Genomic DNA, 20555 nt, shown 5'->3' on the forward strand with positions numbered 1-20555 from the left:
CGCCGAACCCGCCTACCTGACCTCTATGCATGTTCTGACCTCGAGCCTGCCTATCCTCTTGTACTGTTTGGACTCTGATCTAGTTTTTGAACTCCCACCTGTCCCCGACCTGCCTTTTGCCTACCCCTTTTGTTATAATGAATATCGGAGCTCAACCATCTGCCTCCTGTGTCTGCATATGCGTTTCGCCTTGTGTTATGATAGTACGAACTGGCCATGACTGACCCAGCAGACTTGGACCAGCTCCGTCACATTGTCTCCCAGAAGGGAGCCACATTGGGAGGCATGAAGAGCTACTGAGGGACCTTTTGGAAGGGCTTCGTTCCGCCACGACCAAGGGTTCAAGGCTATTATGGAGCAAATCTGTGAATTAGCTCATAGGCAGCATACTACATCTGAGACCTCCCAACCACCCAGTAATCTTTCTACTACTAGTGGTTTTGTTCAACCTACCCTGGCTCCCCGAGAACCCCACTTACCTCCTCTGGAGCGCTGTGTAAGCAATCTTGGTAGCTGCTGGGCATTCCATCCCCAATGCTCCCTCATTTTTGAACTCCAGCCCTCTTCATTCCTGTCGGACCGATCGAAGATAGCGGTTTTAATCACACTAATGTCTGGAAGGGCGCTTTCCTGGGCAACGGCTGTGTGGGAGCAGCAATCCGCTGTGTGCCATAGCTTGGAGGAATTCATGGCAGAAGTGAGGAAGGTTTTCGATTCTCCGGTGCCCGGGTGGGAGGCGGCTCAAACTACTGCTGGTACATCAGAACTCCCGTAGTGTGGCAGACTACGCAGTAGATATTTGCACATTGGCCGCCAAGAGTTCCTGGAATCCAGAGGCTCACACCTTCCTCCTCCAAATACCACGGGCCCTCGATTCCCTCATCGTCCTGGTGATTAGGATTGATGGGCGCCTACGAAAATGCCGGTGTGAAAGGACGATGGGTTCGTCTGCTGATGCTGGCACACGTCCTAAGGAAACCGTAAATCCCCGACGTGTGTATTCCAGGGTAGAGCTCAAAAACACTCGAGGTTCCCCGAGAATCATCGGCGATGAGTGAGTTTGATACTCCTGAGCCCATGCAACTGGGAAGAGCTAGGTTATCGGTGGGGGAACGCTCACATAGGCTGAATTCTAACTGTTGTCTATACTGTGGAGGGGTGGGACATTATATAGCCACTTGCCTTGTTAAGAAACCATTTTCTTTAGTGGGTACAAGTACTCTGGTGAGCCAGACTGGGAGTCCCCTAATTTAGTCACCCGCCCACCTTTTTTTGTGATTCTGCTGTGGGAAGACCAGTCTAAGTCTCTCCGGGTGCTCATTGACTCTGGGGCTGATGTACAGTGGGGCAAAAAAGTATTTAGTCAGCCACCAATTGTGCAAGTTCTCCCACTTAAAAAGATGAGAGGCCTGTAATTGTCATCATAGGTACACTTCAACTATGACAGCAGTGATGTTTTGGGGCTGTTGCTGGGGAACACAGACTTATGGATGCTAGCATGGTTTCGGAATGAGGTATTCCCACTCAACTTCTCTTTGTCCCCATGGATGCAAGGGCACTGGACGGCTGCTATATTGGTAGAGTCACCCATAGCACAGTGCCCGTTCATATACGGATATCAGGAAACCACAGTGAGACCATGCAGTTCCTCCTCATCAATTTTTTAAAATTATTATTATTATTATTTATTTTTTTCCTGTGGTTTTGGGATTCTGTTATTGACTGGACCACGAGCTCCATCCTGTGTTGGTGCTTTAAAGAGGCACAGCCGTCCTTGAGACGTCACCCTCGGGATGTTAGCAAAGCCTCAGATGTCTCTGCCGTTCCCACTGAGTACCATGACCTGGAGGTCTTCAGTAAGGCACATGCCTACTTCTCTTCCCCCACACCGTCCTTATGTTTGTGCCATTGATCTCCTCCCTATCCGGCCTGGAGACCAAGTCCGTGGAGGAGTACATTGAGGATTCTCTGGCTACTGGAGGCATCCGTCCATCTGCATCTCCTGCCAGTGCCGGTCCTTCTCTTTGTGGAGAAGGACAAGACCCTGCGTCCGTGCATTGACTACCAGGGTCTGAATGATATAACAATCAAGAATCGTTACCCCCTACCACTCCTCTCCTCGGCTTTCAAACCTCTCCAGGTGGCCACCATTTTTTCCAAGCTGGACCTTCGGAATGGCTACCACCTAGTTCGGATACGCGAAGGAGATGAGTGGAAGACAGCATTTAGCACAGCCAACGGACATTATGAGTACCAGGTCATGCCGTTTGAACTCACCAAGAATCGCTGTCTTCCAGGCCCTGGTAAACGATGTGCTCCGGGACATGCTAAACCGTTTTGTTTTTGTTTACCTTGACGACATCCTGTTTTTTTCCTGCCCAAGAACATGTTCTTCATGTCAGACAAGTCCTTCAGAGCCTCCTGGAGAACAAATTGTTTGTGAAAGCCGAGAAGTGAGTTCCACCGCTCTACAATCTCCTTTCTGGGATATGTCATCGCTGATGGAAATGTCCAAATGGATCCTGAAAAGTGAAAGCAGTGGTAGATTGGCCTCAACCTAAGTCCACGGTGCAGTTACAACGTTTCCAGGGATTCGCTAACTTCTACCGCCGTTTAATTCTGGGCTACAGCACCCTAGCAGTCCCCCTCTCTGAACTCACGTCTCTCAATGTACCGTTCACATGGTCTCCAGCTGTCGACTGAGCCTTCGTGGACCTGAAGCAGCGGTTCACCTCTACCACCGTCAATTTGTGGTAGAGGTCGAAGCTTCTGATGTTGGAGTGGTGGCCATCCTGTCCAAGCGATCTGCCCAGGACCAAAAGCTCCATCCCTGTGCTTCCTGTCCAATCGTCTCAATCCTGAAAAGAGGAACTACGAAGTAGGCAACCGAGAACTCCTGGCGGTCAAGTTGGCACTGGAAGAGTGGAGGCACTGACTGGAAGGAGCCGAACAGCCTTTCTTGGTTTGGACCGACCTTAAGAATTTGGAATATCTACTTACAGCCAAGAGCCTTAACACCAGGCAGGCCCAGTGGGCCTTATTGTTTACAAGATTCAACTTCACCATTTTCCAGTGTTCAAAAATGTGAAGCCTGATGCCCTCTCCCGCCTATCCAGTTCCTCTGCCACACCATTGTCTTCTAAACCCTTCTCCGTGCCTTGTCGCTTCAGTGGGTTAGGTATTGTAGCCTTGGTCCGCAAGGCACAACGCTCCCAGTCTGAACCTGAAGAGGGCCAAGCTAATCGGTTGTTTGTCCCTATCTCACACTGGTCCCGGGTCCTTGAATTGGCTCATTCATCCAGGCTGACCTGTCATCCAGGTTGCCGTCGTACCCTAGCCTTCCTCCGACAACATTTCTGGTGGCCCACAATGGTTCCTGACGTCTCTGCCTTCATCACCTTGTGCACTGTCTGTGCTCAGAACAAGATTCCACAGTAAGCTCCTTCTGGCCTCCTTCAGCCACTACTAGTCCCTCATCGTCCCTGGTCCCATATCTTTCTGGACTTTGTCACTGGGCTCCCTCCGTCTGATGGCAACACTGTCATTCTGACGGTAGTGGATCGGTTCTGCAAAACCACCCATTTCATCCCTCTCCCCACACTACCCTCTGCCAAGGAGACAGCCCAGTTTATGGTGCAGCACGTCTTCCGGATCCATGGACTCCCGGTAGACATGGTCTCCTACCGGGGTCCTCAGTTCTCGTCTCAGTTCTGGAAGGCGTTCTGCACCCTTATTGGGTCATCGGCCAGCCTGTCCTCCAGATTCTATCCAATCCAACGGCCAGTTGGAGCGAGCTGACCAGGACCTGGAAACCACCCTAAGATGCCTGGTCTCAACCAACCACACTAACAGGAGCCAACAACTGGTCTGGGTGGAGCATGCCCGGAACACCCTTCCCTGTTCAACCACGGGACTCTCCCCTTTTGAGTGCTCTATGGGGTAAAAGCCTGCACTCTTCCCAGAACAAGAGCAGGAGGTCAATGTACCCTCGGCCCAGATGTTTGTCCGCCGCTGTCGACGTACCTGGAGAAGGGCTCGGGCGGCACGTCTCAAGACCAACTCCAGGTATCATCAACAGGCGGACCGTCGCCGGACTCCAGCTCCCCGCTACCGCATTGGGCAAAGGGTATGGCTCTCCACACGGGACCTGCCCCTTCGGGTGGAGTCCCGCAAATTGTCCCCCCATTTCATTGGCCCTTTTCCCATCTCTTGAGTCCTTAGTTCCACTGCTGTCCATCTTTTGTTACCCCGTACCCTTCGTATTCACCCTACTTTCCATGTGTCTTAAGCCCGTGACTCACAGCCCTTTGTCTTCTGTCTCCAGGCCCACCCCTCCTCCCATGTCATCGATGGCCATCCGGCCTACATGGTGAAACGCCTCCTGGGTGTTCAGCCACAGGGCAGGGGTTTCCAGTACCTGGTTGACTGGGAGGGTTACGGCCCGGAGGAGAGGTGCTGGGTTCCTGCGAGAGACATCCTGGATCCAGCACTCATCACCGACTTCCACCGCTGACACCCTGGTCAACCAGGTATGCGCCCAGGTAGGACGCCAGGTGGCGCCCGCTAGAGGGGGGTACTGTCACGCCCTGATCTGTTTCACCTTTCCTTGTGCCTGTCTCCACCCCCTCCAGGTGTCGCTTATTATCTCCAGTGTATTTATCCGTGTTTCCTGTCTCTGTGCCAGTTCGTTCAACTAGCGTTTTCCTAGCTCCTATTTTTCCCAGTCTCTGTTTTTTCCTATCCCTCCTGGGTTTGACCCTTGCCTGTCCTGACTATGAACCCGCCTGCCTGACCACTATGCCTGTTCAGATCTCAAGCCTGCCTATCCCCTTGTACTGTTTGGACTCAGACCTGACCACTGAACCCCTGCGTGTCCTGACCTCAAGCCTGCCTATCGCCTGGTACTGTTTGCACTGCAATTCATGTCAATGGCCTAATAGTACAGTAGAGCTCTTTTGACTTGCACACAATATAGCTGGGTTACCCTGTCTTGTCCCTGAGGGTCCACGGCCCTGCAGCGCCCCAACACACCCCACTCAGCTTTAGGATCTTAGTGAAACATTCTTTAGTGGTTTCGGGTGTGTTAGGCCAAGGCCAGAGTGACAACAGTACAGCAGACCTCCAGGGCCAGGACTGAGCAGCCCAGCAGCTAGGGATTGCCTAAATACACTCTAAATCTTGTAATAAATGCAATTTCTTCTGATAAGTCTCCAGTATCAACATTTCCAACCAAACAAAAACAGGTTAAAGGGAGAATCTGTAGACATATTGAGATAAAAGAACACTCTTTGCCAGAATTCAGCCAGCCTTCCCAAGACCATAGCCTAATAATCCCCAGTTTACAATTGGCTCATTCATCCCCCTCCTCTCCCCTGTAACTATTCCTCAGGTCGTTGCTGCAAATGAGAACGTGTTCCCAGTCAACTTACCTGGTAAAATAACAGATAAATAAAATAGCATATTGAAACATGTTCCCTTATGTGTTTAACACCTCCAGATTAGGAAGTACATTTCAGAGTGCATGATATTCAGTTTCACTGGCATATAGTACGTTCTATGGATGGTCTTAAACTGCAGTAATTTATGTCTGAGATATGAACATGACTGGGAATTCTAACATATCTGTATCCATTCATCATCATTAGCTTCTCTCAGGTCTTCCTCTCATTTTTGTTTTACATGTTTTGTGTCACCGAGAAAAGCCTCTATCAACCCTTGATACAGTTTTGAAATCAACTTTAGAGGTTTGTCACACTGCCTTAAATGTCTTTCAGTCTTTGAAGCTTCTTGCTTGTCCAGTGTTTGCTGCACAGAGAGAATAAAGTGTTGTATCTGCAAAAGTTCACTTCTGCGCCGTCAGAGACTGGTCTTCCCTGGTTCTCCGACCCTGCTGTGATCCCTGTCACCATCTGATCCTGTTCAGATGAGGCATGACAAAGAAATACTTGTGTACATTTATACGTTATATTATCCAAGAATATAATCAATGGTTCAGCAATTGAAATTACCATTATTCACAGATCCCAGATTGTAGCCTACACATTAACCTGATCCTACTAAGACATTATGAGCATAGTGTTGTTTACTGACTTTTCACCATGACAGTGTAGAGCTGTTTATACAATGTCAGTGTGAAAGTAGGGAATTAGCTAGGGAAACTGTCAGATCAATAACATTACTATACTGACTAAAAACAAACATTGCATTGAGAAAACATTTGGCAGCAGGTTTCATTGTTTGATTCAGGTCTAGTGTGATTAAGCAAAAATAGCTGTGTGGAGTGGCTGCCAAAGCTCCATTCTGGGTGTGTACAGGAGGACTTGGCGTGGCTCCTGTTGCAGGGTTGGGGCTGCCATCGGGGGCAGGAGTGTCCCGGGCCTGTCCTGGGGATGGGAGTAGGGAGGATAACCAAAACTAGCATGGGAGGGAGGTTGTGGGGGGGGCATATAACTGTGTCATCTGTTCAGGGATGTTGTTTGACCATGTAATCCTCCTATATTTTCCTTCTCTAGGCTGTGAGAAATGGAGAAATCATTGGCATGGACCACGATGTGGTGCCTGCCATTCCCGCTCCCGGTGCCAACCTCCGCTACCGCGAGCCCCTCACGTATGCCTACACATACAGCGCCTGGTCCGAGTGCTCGGCCCCCTGCAACAGTGGCACCCAGCACCGCAGCGTGCAGTGCATGGTGCAGGACTCGATGGCACCCCATGTAGTGGATGACTCTTACTGCGTCTCCCAGCAACTGCCCAGGCCGGAAAGCCAGCAGGCCTGCAACCAGCAGGGATGTGCCGAGTACAGCGTGTCCAGCTTCAGTGTGGTGGGTACCTGGGGGGACCAGTATGGTCGGTATAGTGAGACTGTTACCAGTATTATTACTAGTATGATTATAAGACTAAAGGGTGGCTGTGGGAGTGTGGTGGGTTACCAGTCAGACCTGGGTTGAATACATAATGTATGTCAAATACTTTCAAATACTTTGAGTTGCAATGGATTTAGTTTAGCCGGTACCAATGGAATAGTCCCAAAAGTACATACTCCAAACTAATTCAAGGACATCTAGTCTCAAATACTTTCATGTATTTGACACAGGTCTGGTCCCAGTATGGTCAATAGAGGGGCCTGAAATGACTTATATGCTTTCTAAATATAGTATAATCAAATTATAAATCCACTAACTACAAGATTTCACCTTCCTTATAACTGAAAAATACATATTTGCATGTTTAGTGTTAGAGAAAATGTACATATTTTCTTAAGATCCCTCTTGATCAAAACATCTGATCCCTCCGCTGTGAATGCTACACTGAGGTCTAGTTTGGCTTCCTGAACTCGCTAGGAACACATCTTTCATTTCTTATTATACTTATCCATCAATGACGAACGAAGATTTTTTTGTTGTTTAAAATCTAATCATATTTTTTATTTTATTTATGGCTATAAATCGATCTCTGGATATGCTATAATGATCAACTCTCCTGCTGTGTTAAGATGTAAGGATTTGTCTGTGGCTGTGACATACTGTAGGGTTCAATCAGGAGTTGATGGACAGTCTCAAGTAGTTTCCCAGCCTCAAGTAGTTTCAGATTTCACATCCTACATCACACAGACGAACAAAATATATTACTGTGGCTGTTGCAATCAGGGCAATTGCTCAATGCATGCCATTTCCATCTACAGTGTCCACACATCAATTTATACGCCAGAATGTCAGTCGGAACCGGTACCAGAACCACGGAAAATATTGTATGCTACAGATTGGAAAATAAATCAAATGTGACTCTGGATGACAACATAATGATGTTTGCTTCCAACATTAGGGCTGTTTTCCTAAAGAATATCAATCCGCTTCGTGTTTTGTTTCCTTACCACGATACTACCAAGTATCGCAATAATGGCATTGTCCCACCAAACCAGTAAAAAAAGGCACATTACACCCTGTTGTGATAATTGTCTTGCTTGCACTATAACCCATTCGTTCATACGCCACCTTGATATACAATAAGGCCAAGACAACAGTCCCACAGTGGTGATATGAATTCAACTACACCTATATTTGTTTCATAACAAAACCGGAAGGGCAAAATCTGTACTGTGAAGTCAACAAAGCAAATAAATATTGCATGTAACAAACAGTTACATGGCCTACAGCATGGTCAAGCAAGTTAATGTTTCTGCCATTTTACTAAACAACTACTAATTTAGAACCATGGAGTTAAGCAAGTCAGCACAAAGGAAACAGGAGCATTGCCTCCGCTATTCCAGCACCATTTCTTCTTAAACATTGAAACATCATCAAATCAACAAGGTTGTATGCAATGTATGCTTAGTTTAATACAGTGAAAACAAACTTAAATATACCAAAAACGATTTAGTCCAATCAACAAACTATACTGGAAACAATAAAACACTATGAAAAATCAGGGAAACCTGGCCTGGTATTCAAAGCTGACTTTGGAAAGACTTTTGATAAAGTATGACTGGAATTTATATATAAATGCCTGGAATATTTACATTTTAGAGAATCTCTTATACAATGTGTTAAAGTTATGTATCTTAGGTGTAAAATGTATCTTAGGTGTAAAATAGAAAATAATGGCTACTTCTCAGAAAGTATTAAACTGTCAAGAGGAGTAAAACAAGGCTGTCACCTATCAGTATATTTATTTATAATGGCCATCGAAATGTTAGCTATAATATCAACTATAATATCAAGCGGCTAGAAATCCAGGGTTTAAAAGTTGTCATTGTATGCTGAGGATTCATGTTGTTTTCTTTTAAATCCACAATATGGATCCTTTCACAGCCTCATCGAAGATCTTGATATTTTGTCCTAACCTCTCTGGATTACAACTAAATCGTGATATGTGTACTATACTATGTTTTGGATCACAGAAAAAGTAACTTTTACATTACCATGTAGTTTACCAATAAAATGGTCTGACGGTGATGCGGACATACTCGGTATTCATATCCTGAATATGATCACACTACAATACATTTTTATAGGAAAAAAATCACCCTGATTAACTCTTTAGCCATATCCCAGTTTACCTATTTATTTATGGCCTTGCCTACACCTAGCGAAAAATATGACATTTTAATTTGGAATGTCAAGCCAGACAAAATTGAATGTATTTATATAATGAATATTAATTCGGAGGGCAGAAATGATTCAATATTAAAGCATTAGTCCTCTCACTAAAGGCTTCAATCTCACCCCATATTCAGATTACAGCAATAGAAAGTTGGTTGCAATTTAAGTTTAATCCACCAGAAAAGACAGAACAAACAATACTACAAATACTATGGTTCAAATATACACTACTGTTCAAAAGTTGAGTCACTTAGAAATGTCCTTGTTGACAGAAAAGCATTTTGTTTGTCCATTAAAATAACATCAAATTGATCAGAAATACAGTGTAGACATTGTTAATGTTGTAAATGACTGTTGTAGCTGGAAACGACAGATTTTTTTTCTGGAATATCTACATAGACATACAGAGGCTCATTATCAGCAACCATCAATCCTGTGTTCCAATGGCACATTGTATTCGCTAATCCAAGTTTAACATTTTAAAAAGGCTAATTGATCATTAGAAAACCCTTTTGCAATTATGAATGATTTTAAGAATATAGATATTTATTACTTGCCAAATAAAATTTATATTTCCATGGAAATACATGGGTAGCCATGAGAAAGACCCCCCTCCTAGCGATCGACTATCGCTTTGGGGTGCAATCGGGCGATGTAGGCTTGTACACAATCGACTAACCTTAACACAAACCCCCTCTTTGTGTATGGTTACAGTAGGCAAACGTATGTTAATGGTTTTAGGAACAGCAGTAACATCAGGCAGGATTTAGGCTACCAACTGCCTAGCCAGTTGTAGCTCAAGCTTGGGTGCAATGATCACGTTCCCGGCCTGGCTGACTGTGTGGATTCTCATCGATTTAACGTTACGTTAACCTACATGTTACACTAGTAAAGTTATAAATTATATAACGTTAGCTGTCGGCTATATTAGCCATGAATTACCATTCTTTGTGCAGCTTCAAATGTCAAACAAAAAAAGTTGGAAGTTGTTGCACCTCAGTCTGTAATTTTCTTCCCGCATGTTTTGCAAGTTGCAACCGTTTTTTTTTGTTGATACAGCTTAGTCTTTATTTCCAAAAATAATAATTTTGGGTAACATCTTTCCAAGGGTTCCATCTGAATTCACCCACCGACGTTCCTCTGCACTGCCACGTGCAACTTTTTCCCAGCTGGCACAATTTGATTGGCTGTTGTCCGATTCAACTGTAATCTGTTGAATGAAGAGTTGATGTGCTGCACACTTTAAGAGCATATTCTTTTATATTTGGGCTTGGGGAGGGTATCAAGTCAGTTCGAGTCAAAAGGCTCAAGTCCAAGTTGAGTCACGAGTCACTGGTGTTAAAGTGAAAGTCGAGTTGCAAGTCATCATATTTGTCATGTGACTCGAGTCTACACCTCTGCCTTGTAGTAACCCATTTATTTTTAAACAAATCCAAATATATTTTGGGTCCTTCAAAGTAGCTGAAGTGGGGCAAAGAAGTATTTAGTCAGCCACCAATTCTGCAAGTTCTCCCACTTAAAAAGATGAGAGAGGCCTGCAATTTTCATCATAGGTACACTTCAAATATGACAGACAAAATGAGAAGAAAAAAAAAATCCAGAAAATCACATTGTAGGATTTTTAATGAATTAATTTGCAAATTATGGTGGAAAATAAGTATTTGGTCAATAACAAAAGTTTATCTCAATACTTTGTTATATACCCTTTGTTGGCGAATGACAGAGGTCAAACGTTTTCACACACTTGGCCCATTCCTCCATGCAGATCTCCTCTAGAACAGTGATGTTTTGGGGGTGTTGCTGGGCAACACGGACTTTCAACTGCCTCCAAAGATTTTCTATGGGGTTGAGATCTGGAGACTGGCTAGGCCACTCCAGGACCTTGAAATGCTTCTTACGAAGCCACTCCTTCGTTGCCCGGGCGGTGTGTTTAGGATCATTGTCATGCTGAAAGACCCAGCCACGTTTCATCTTCAATGCCCTTGCTGATGGAAGGTGGTTTTCACTCAAAATCTCACGATACATGGCCCCATTCATTCTTTCCTTTACACGGATCAGTCGTCCTGGTCCCTTTGCAGAAAAACAGCCCCAAAGCATGATGTTTCCACCCCCATGCTTCACAGTAGGTATGGTGTTCTTTGGATGCAACTCAGCATTCTTTGTCCTCCAAACACGACGAGTTGAATTTTTACCAAAAAGTTGTATTTTGGTTTCATCTGACCATATGACATTCTCCCAATCTTCTTCTGGATCATCCAAATGCTCTCTAGCAAACGTCAGACGGGCCTGGACATGTACTGGCTTAAGCAGGGGGACACGTCTGGCACTGCAGGATTTGAGTCCCTGGCAGCGTAGTGTGTTTCTGATGGTAGGCTTTGTTACTTTGGTCCCAGCTCTCTGCAGGTCATTCACTAGGTCCCCCCGTGTGGTTCTGGGATTTTTTTTGCTCACCGTTCTTGTGATCATTTTGACCCCACGGGGTGAGATCTTGCATGGAGCCCCAGACCGAGGGAGATTATCAGTGGTCTTGTATGTCTTCCATTTCCTAATAATTGCTCCCACAGTTGATTTCTTCAACCAAGCTGCTTACCTATTGCAGATTGTCTTCCCAGCCTGGTGCAGGTCTACAATTTTGTTTCTGGTGTCCTTTGACAGCTCTTTGGTCTTGGCCATAGTGGAGTTTGGAGTGTGACTGTTTGAGGTTGTGGACAGGTGTCTTTTATACTGATAACAAGTTCAAACAGGTGCCATTAATAGAGGTAATGAGTGGAGGACAGAGGAGCCTCTTAAAGAAGAAGTTGCAGGTCTGTGAGAGCCAGAAATCTTGCTTGTTTGTAGGTGACCAAATACTTATTTTCCACCATAATTTGCAAATAAATTCATTAAAAGTCCTACAATGTGATTTTCTGGATTTTTTTTCTTCTCATTTTGTCTGTCATAGTTGAAGTGTACCTAAGATGAAAATTACAGGCCTCTCATCTTTTTAAGTGGGAGACCTTGCACAATTGGTGGCTGACTAAATACTTTTTTGCCCCACTGTATCTTTTGCTTTGATGACAGCATGGCACACTCTTGGCATTCTCTCAACCAGTTTAAACTGGAATGCTTTTCCAACAGTCTTGGAGTTCCCACATATGCTGAGCTTTTCCTTCACTCTGTGATCCAACTCATCCCAAACCATCTCAATTGCCAGTTGGGTGATTGTTTAGGCCAGGTCATCTGATGCAGCACTCCATCACTCTCATTTTTGTTTAATTAGCCCTTACACAGCCTGGAGGTGTGTTGGGTCATTGTCCTGTTGAAAAACAAATGATAGTCACACTAAGCGCAAACAAGATGGGATGGCATATCGCTGCAGAATGATGTGGTAGCCATGCTGGTTAAGTGTGCCTTGAATTCTAAATAAATCACTGACAGTGTTACCAGCAAAGCAACCTCACACCATCACACCTCCTCCATGCTTCACGGTGGGAACCACACGTGCAGAGATCATCAGTTCACCACTATGCGTCTCACAAAGACAAGTGGTAAGAAAGGAATAAGAAGGAAAGAAATTCCACAAGGCATACCTGTTAATTGAATACATGAATCTGGTTGAGAGAGTGTCAAGAGTGTACAAAGCTGTCAAAGGCAAAAGGTGCCTAACTTGAAGAATCTAAAATACACTTTTTTGGTCACTGCGTGATCTCATATGTGTTATTTCATAGTTTTGATGTCTTCACGATCATTCTACAATGCAGAAAATAGTAAAAGAAAGAAATAACCTTTTAATGAGTAGACGTCCAAACTTTTTACTGGTATTATCTCTATGGGGGATTGGAAATGATGCAGACAAATACATGGATATTAAAGCTGATATACCCCTTACAGAAATTGGTCCAATCAATGTGGCTGTCAGCGGTACTGATTTCTGTCTCTCTCTCTGTGTGTGTGTGTGAGAGTGTGCATAGACTAGATGAAAGCCGATGTTCATGGGTCTGTTCATGGGTCTGTCATATAGTACGCTTTTTTGTCATACTTGTTGTCATACTTAGGCTTGCTAGCCTAAGTTCCTCGCATGGGCAACAATGAATCAGCTAAGTTAGCTAGTTAACATGAGCCTACATATTACATTTCAATCGTCTCAGTGGCACAATATATGAATTCATGATTAGATTCGCCGTCAAAATCATTGGCCTGTACAGAGTGTTAAGTCAAAACCACAAGTCCAAATCCCCATCTCCATCCATGACTTAAGAAAAGGCTGATTTAGTAAGCTAGCTTCTGCAGGACAACAACACAAGCTGATCAGAAACACGTTTCTGACAATGACGTTTTGCTTTGGATGTGATTTGATTGGTGTGAAACCAAATCCAAACTGGCCTCTCTTGGGGTGTTTTGCTGCATCAGGACAACCCACAGTTGAGCTCAGCTCAATGCTGATTGGCTAAATGCTTGCTGGTATCAATCAAAAGGTACGGCGACAACGTCATACTCTTTTGATCCAGACAGCATCAGATACAAGGGCTACACATACTGAAACAGAGGGGCGCTGTTTCCCTTGTTCGGATGATTTCTCCGGTGAGATTGAGACACTTTGAAAACACAGAGATACATTTTCATTGGTGAAATATTTGGGGAAGCCTGGCTTTCCATGGCAACCATGAATACACGCCACTGCTCGTTTGAATCCCTGAGCCGACAAGGTGAAAAAAATCTGTCAATGTGCCCTTAAGCAAGGCACTTAACTCTAATTTCTCCAATGTAAGTTGCTCTAGATAAGAGCGTCTGCTAAATTATTAAAATGTCAAATGTAAGATTGAGCCATTGATCTTGTTTTGATGCCAAGTTTCCCTGTTATATATTTCCCATTCCCAGTGTTCGGTGACCTGTGGGGACGGCCAGCAGACCAGAGAGGTGGTTTGCGTGGGGGCAGGAGGGGAGCGCTTTGGTGACCAAGCCTGCAGTGGTCTGGTACGCCCACCTGCAGTCCAAGCCTGCCGCAAGCCAGCCTGCCACATCCACATCAGCTGGCACGTCCATGACTTCGGACTGGTAACAGAGAGATACATTTAGTTGTTTGTTAAATTGTTCCACATTGTTGCTTTGGCAATACATACAAGTCATTTTGTCATGTCAACAAAGCATTTTGAATTGGAGAGGGATGTTCGACCTCATACTATACCAGAGGAGGCTGGTGAGAGGAGCTATAGGAGGACGGACTCATTGTAATGGCTGGAATCAATGGAACAGCGTCAAATGTAGTTTCCATATGTTTGATACCATTCCACTTACTCCATTCCGGCCATTACAATGAGCCTGTCCTCCTATAGCTCCTCCCACCAGCCTCTTCTGTACTATATCCTTATGTAGCATCTCTGTAACAGAGACACAGGAATACAAAACAGGAGTAGTCTAAACATGAAACCATACCACCTAATGGATGATAAAACGGAGTGCTAGATAAAGTTGAAGTAATCAGGGAGTGATGAAGTCCAGGTGTGACCGGTGGTAAGTAGACAGGCGACGTCAAGTACCAAAGCGGGAGTAGACTTGACAGTACACCCCCCCCCCCGAGGAGGGAGACAGGTGGCATGGGGCTTGGGAAAAACCTCCCAAAGATCCTGGTAAACCTCCAGGATGTCGGCCTGAAGAGCAACCACCAGGGTCACGGCCCAGGCCGTGATCGCCATTCTCAACCAGGAGATGGTGGGGTCGTGGCGTTGGAGCCACAAGATTCTGAGGATGACTTTGTGTACGGGTGCCTGGATGATGAGGAAGGGAAGGTTTTCTTGGTACAGGGGTCCAAAGGGTGATGGTGAGTGGTCCTGTGATGTGTGTCCCAGATCCCAGTGGTCAGTTATCCTGTTTGGGATAGGGGGCTGCATTTTCACATTTGGAAGAAAAGCGTGCCCAGAATAAACTTCCTGCTACTCTGTCCCAGAAGCTAATATATGCATATTACTAGTAGTATTGGATAGAAAACATTTGACATTTCTAAAACTGTTTGAATGATGTCTGAGTATAACAGAATTCATATGGCAGGCGAAAACCTGAAAATCCAACCAGGAACCGGGAAATCTGAGGTTTGTAGTTTTTCAACTCATTGCCTATTGAATATACAGTGTCTATGGGGTCATATTGCACTTCCTAAGGCTTCCACGAGATGTCAACAGACTTTAGAACCTTGTTTGAGGCTTCTAGTGTGAAGTGGGGGAGAATGAGACCGGAATCAGCCACGAGCTGATCATGCGTGCACACAGCCACTTTAATAATGGAAATTAATGTAAAAATATATCACTATCCACTTTAAACGATGCTACTTAATATAATGTTTACATACCCTACATTACTCATCTCATACAGTGGGACAAAAAAGTATTTAGTCAGCCACCAATTGTGCAAGTTCTCCCACTTAAAAAGATGAGACAGGCCTGTAATTTTCATCATAGGTACACTTCAACTATGACAGACAAAATTGTATTTTTAATGAATTTTTTTGCGACTCCTCTCTTTGGCTGGAAAATGGCAGTGTGTGTTTTTGTGACTAGGCTCTGACCTAACATAATCAAATGGTGTGCTTTCGCTGTAAAGTATTTTTGAAATCGGACACGATGGGAAGATTAACAAGAAGTTAAGCTTTAATTTGGTGTATTGCACTTTTGAATGTATGAAAGTTACATATTTCCCCCCCAAAAAATTGATTTTAGCGCACTGCCTTTTCAGCTGAATGTTGTCGAGGGGTTAGCCTCGACAACATTCAGAACCTAGCCAAGGCCAGCATACAAGGCCAGCATCCCCTAGCCATAAGAAGTTATACAGCTCTTGAAACGGAAAGGAGAGCAGGTATGATGTTATTTTCAGGGAAGAGGCAAGGGCCTGGTCAATAAAATTCCCAGTGGCATCGGAGTCCACTAGAGCTAGGGCGTCCTTTGAGGTGCAGTCGGTGAGTTTAACCTCCCTGGGATAGGGGGACGCAAATGTCCCACTTAGCCAATAGCCAGGGAAAATGCCAGATTCAAATAAAATACTATAATATTCAAACTTTCATTAAATCACACATGCAGGATAGCAAATTAAAGCTACACTCATTGTGAATCCAGCCAACATGTCCGATTTCAAAAATACCTTTCGGCGAAATCATAAGAAGCTATTATCTGATGATAGCACAGCAGTAAACAAAGAGAGTAGCATATTTCAACCCTGCAGGCGCTACACAAAATGCAGAAATAAAATATAAAACATGCCTTACCTTTGACGAGCTTCTTTTGTTGGCACTCCAATGTCCCATAAACATCACAAATGGTCCTTATGTTCGATTAATTCCATCCATATATATCCAAAATGTCAATTTATTTGGCGTGTTTGATCCAGAAAAAAACTGCTTCCAATTTGCGCAAAGTTACTACAAAATATCTCAAAAGTTATCTGTAAACTTTGCCAAAAAATGTCAAACTACTTTTGTAATACAACTTTAGGTATTTTTAAACGTTAATAATCGATCAAATTGAAGACTGGTCTATCTGTTTTCAATAGAGGACGAGAGGAAACTAACACTACTTTTCAAGTCTTGGTCAACTCTCAACAGCGTTACCCAGTTCCAAGATGGCCGTACTTCTTCATTGCACAAAGGAATAACCTCAACCAAATTCCAAAGACTGGTGACATCTATTGGAAGCGGTAGGAACAAGTGCAACTGCAAACAAGTCCCTAAGAAATATTGTTTCCCCATGAGAACTCACTGAACAGACCGAGACCTAAAAAAAAAAAGAATTCTGAACGGTTAGTCCTCTGGGTTTTGCCTGCTACATAAGTTCTGTTTTACTCACAGACATGATTCAAACAGTTTTAGAAACTTCAGAGTGTTTTCTATCCAAATCCACTAATAATATGCATATCTTATATTATTGGCATGAGTAGCAGGAAGTTGAAATTGGGCACGCTATTTATCCAAAAGTTGAAAATGCTGCCCCCTATCCCAAAGAGGTTTTAATAGGAAAGACCATGGAGTGAATACAAAAACAGGAGTAGCGTCTAAACATGAAAACAAGAAACAATACTACCTAATGGGTGACACAACAGAGTGCTAGATGAAGGGGAAGTAATCAGGGTAGTGATGAAGTCCAGGTGTGCTTCATGATGGGGCACAGGTGTGCGTAATGATTGTTGCCAGATGTTCGTAATGATGGTTTGCCAGGACCGGTGGTTAGTAGACCGGCGATGTCCTACAATTTTCTCTTATATTTACACAGAAGTAGAAAGGATATCTATCATGCTCTCTCTGTCCTCTCTTTCTCTGCTCTCTCTCTTCCTCCCTATAGTGCTCTAGGAATTGTGGTGGAGGGGTGCGGGAGAGGAGGGTAATGTGTATGGACACAGACCAGAACCCATATGAGGAAGACAGGTGCACCCCCCACCCTAAACCTGCTACCGTGGAGCACTGTAACACCCAGGCCTGCCATGAAGCCCAAAGTGAGTCAAATTCCAGTGTGTGTGTGTGTGTGTCTATATACACTACCATTCAAAAGTTGTGTCACTTACAAATGTCTTTGTTTTTTAAAGTAAAGCAAAAAAAGTATATTAAAATTACATCAAATTGACCAGAAATACTGTGTAGACATTATTAATGTTATAAATGACTATTGTAGCTGGAAACACTTGATTTTTTTTAATAGAATATCTACATAGGTGTAGAGACCTGGAACACGTTCCAGTGGCACATTGTGTTAGCTAATCCAAGTTGATCATTTTAAAAAGCTAATTGATCATTAGAAAACCCTTTTGCAATTGTGTTAGTACAGCTGAAAACTGCTGTTCTGTTTAAAGAAGCAATAAAACTGGCCTTCTTTAGACTAATTGAGTATCTGGAGCATCAGCATTTGTGGGTTCGATTACAGGCTCAAAATGGCCAGAAACAAAGACCTTTCTTCTGAAACTCGTCAGTCTATTCATGTTCTGAAAAATGAAGGCTATGCCATGCGAGAAATTGCCAAGAAACTGAAGATCTCATACAACGCGGTGTACTACTCCCTTCACAGAACAGCGCAAACTGTCTCTAACCAGAATAGAAAGAAGAGTGGGAGGCCCCGGTGCACAACTGAGCAAGAGGACAAGTACATTAGAGTGTCTAGTTTGAGAAACAGACGCCTCACAAGTTCTCAACTGGCAGCTTCATTAAATATTACCCGCAAAACACCAGTCTCAACATCAACCTTTGAAAAGGCGACTCCGGAATGCTGGCCTTCTAGAAAGAGTTGCAGAGAAAAAGCCATATCTCAGACTGGCCAATAAAAATAAAATATTAAGATGGGCAAAAGAACAGACACTGGACAGAGATATAGCTTTTCTTTGCAGCTCTGCCTACAAGGCCAGCATCCCAGAGTCGAATGAGAGTGTGCAAAGATGTCAAGGCAAAATATGGCTACTTTGAATAATCTAAAATATATTTTGATATGTTTAAAACGTTTTTGGTGACTACATGATTTCACATGTGCTATTTCATAGCTTTGATGTCTTCACTATTATTCTACAATGTAGAAAATAGTAAAATCTTTGAATGAGTGGGTGTGTCCAAACTTTTGCCTGGTACTGTATACATACTGAAAACAAATCAACAACTTGTAAAGTGTTTTTAATGAGCTGAAATAGAAGATCACAGAAATGTTTTTTATACACCAAAAGCTTATTTCTCTCAAATTTTGTGAACAAATTTGTTTTACATCCCTGTTAGTGAGAATTTCTCCTTTGCCAAGATCATCCATGAGGAGTATTTCTGTATGTAATAAAGCCCTTTTGTGAGGAAAAATTCTGATTGGCTGCATCTGGCTCCCCAGTGGGTGGGCCTATGCCCTCCCAGGCCCACCCATGGCTGTGCCCCTGTCCTGTCATGTGAAATCCATAGAATAAGGCAAAATTAATACATTTCAATTGACTGATTTCCTACTTTGAACTGTAACTCAGTAAAACCTTTGAAATTGTTGCACGTTGCTTAGATATTTTTTGTTCAGTATATGTATGTGGGGTGGTTCTATTCATGTATCATTGTCTCTCTATGTTTAGGTGTCCCAAGTATCCATGACCCAACTGGACATGACAGCACTCTGAGAGGATATGTGCCTTATGACTCTTCAGGTACGAGTGTGCGTTAGGGATGTTTTTGTCTCTATGCATGCATGGGCATGTGTATCAATTTGTGTGCGTAATTATAATCATATGTGTGTAGATTGACTTGGGATAATTAAAATACTTCTTAGGGCTAGGCGTCCCGCTAGCGGGACAACTTCCTGTGAAACTGGAGGGAGCGCATTTCAAATAAATAATCATACAAATTATTGTTATTAAACATTTTTTAGGTAAATATAAGTGTCTTTCGGTTGAAAGCTTAAATTCTTGTTAATCTAACTGCATTGTCCGATTTACAGTACCTATTACAGCGAAAACATGCCATGCGATTGTTTGAGGACGGCGCCTCATGTCAAAATATTTTTCCTCCAGCACAGGTTTCATAAATTCACAAATAGCCATTAAATATTCACTTACTTTTTGAAAATCTTCCCATGATTTGTCATCCAAAGGGTCCCAGCTATAACATGTAGTGTGTAGTGTTTTGTTGGATAAAATCCTTCTTTATATCCCGAAAAGTCTGTTTAGTTGGCGCCATCGATTTGAGTAATCCACTCGTTCAACTTGCAGAGAAAGGAATCCAAAAATCTACCCCTAATCTGTGTCAACAAGTCAAAATAGATTTCTATTTACTCCTCAGATACCCTAAAATGTAATCAAACTATAATATTTCTAACGGAAAGAAGTATGTTCAATAGGATACCGATTTTAGCAGTTGTGTCCTGTCTTCATGGCGCATGCAAACACAAATTTCCAAGAATGTGTCCCTGTACTAAAACTGATATTTCTTATTTGTTTTGGAAGTTACAAGCCTGTAACATTGAACATAGACTGACACCCTGTGGAAGACATAGGAATTGCATCTTGGGAGTTAATTTTAGGATGCTCTTACACTTGCCATTGTAAGAGGATGGTCTCTCTCAAAAAAAATTCTGGTTGGTTTTTCTTTGGATTTTCTCCTACCATATATAGTGTTATATTAATTTGAAAATTAACTTTTCTATCTCTCCTTAAGCTAAAACACCTCTCTTATAGTATGTTCCATTCTCTGTCTAGACAGTGTTGTAATCCATCAAAATATTATAACTACATATCGACAAGACAGGATCCACTAGTCAAAGTGGTATATCAACATCTGAAAATATACTCTCTGGCTAAACATAACTATGGAATTCCTAAATATACGATAGCAAAAATAAACACCTTCAAAACATGTATTATTTACATTTTTATCCATCTACACTACTGTTCAAAAGCTTGGGGTCACTTAGAAATGTCCTTGTTTTTTTAAAGAAAAGCACATTTTTGGGCAATTAAAATAACATCAATTTGATCAGAAATACAGCGTAGACATTG

At 43.2% G+C, this 20555-nt stretch overlaps 1 protein-coding gene across 2 annotated transcripts in view; it reads left to right on the forward strand.

Annotated features, from left to right (window-relative positions):
- Positions 1 to 20555, forward strand: part of LOC110521993 (papilin) — a 31643-nt gene that overhangs the window by 6270 nt on the left and 4818 nt on the right. For both annotated transcript variants that reach the window (XM_021600030.3, XM_021600031.3), the window contains exons 7-10: positions 6513 to 6821; positions 13956 to 14132; positions 17399 to 17549; positions 19137 to 19208. In XM_021600030.3, the coding sequence (XP_021455705.3) occupies positions 6513 to 6821; positions 13956 to 14132; positions 17399 to 17549; positions 19137 to 19208 (709 nt within the window). The remainder of the gene's footprint in view (positions 1 to 6512; positions 6822 to 13955; positions 14133 to 17398; positions 17550 to 19136; positions 19209 to 20555) is intronic.

This window comes from Oncorhynchus mykiss, chromosome 4 (genome assembly GCF_057628025.1).
Source record: "Oncorhynchus mykiss isolate SJ-2025 chromosome 4, ASM5762802v1, whole genome shotgun sequence".
In the NCBI taxonomy this organism is placed as follows: domain Eukaryota; kingdom Metazoa; phylum Chordata; class Actinopteri; order Salmoniformes; family Salmonidae; genus Oncorhynchus; species Oncorhynchus mykiss.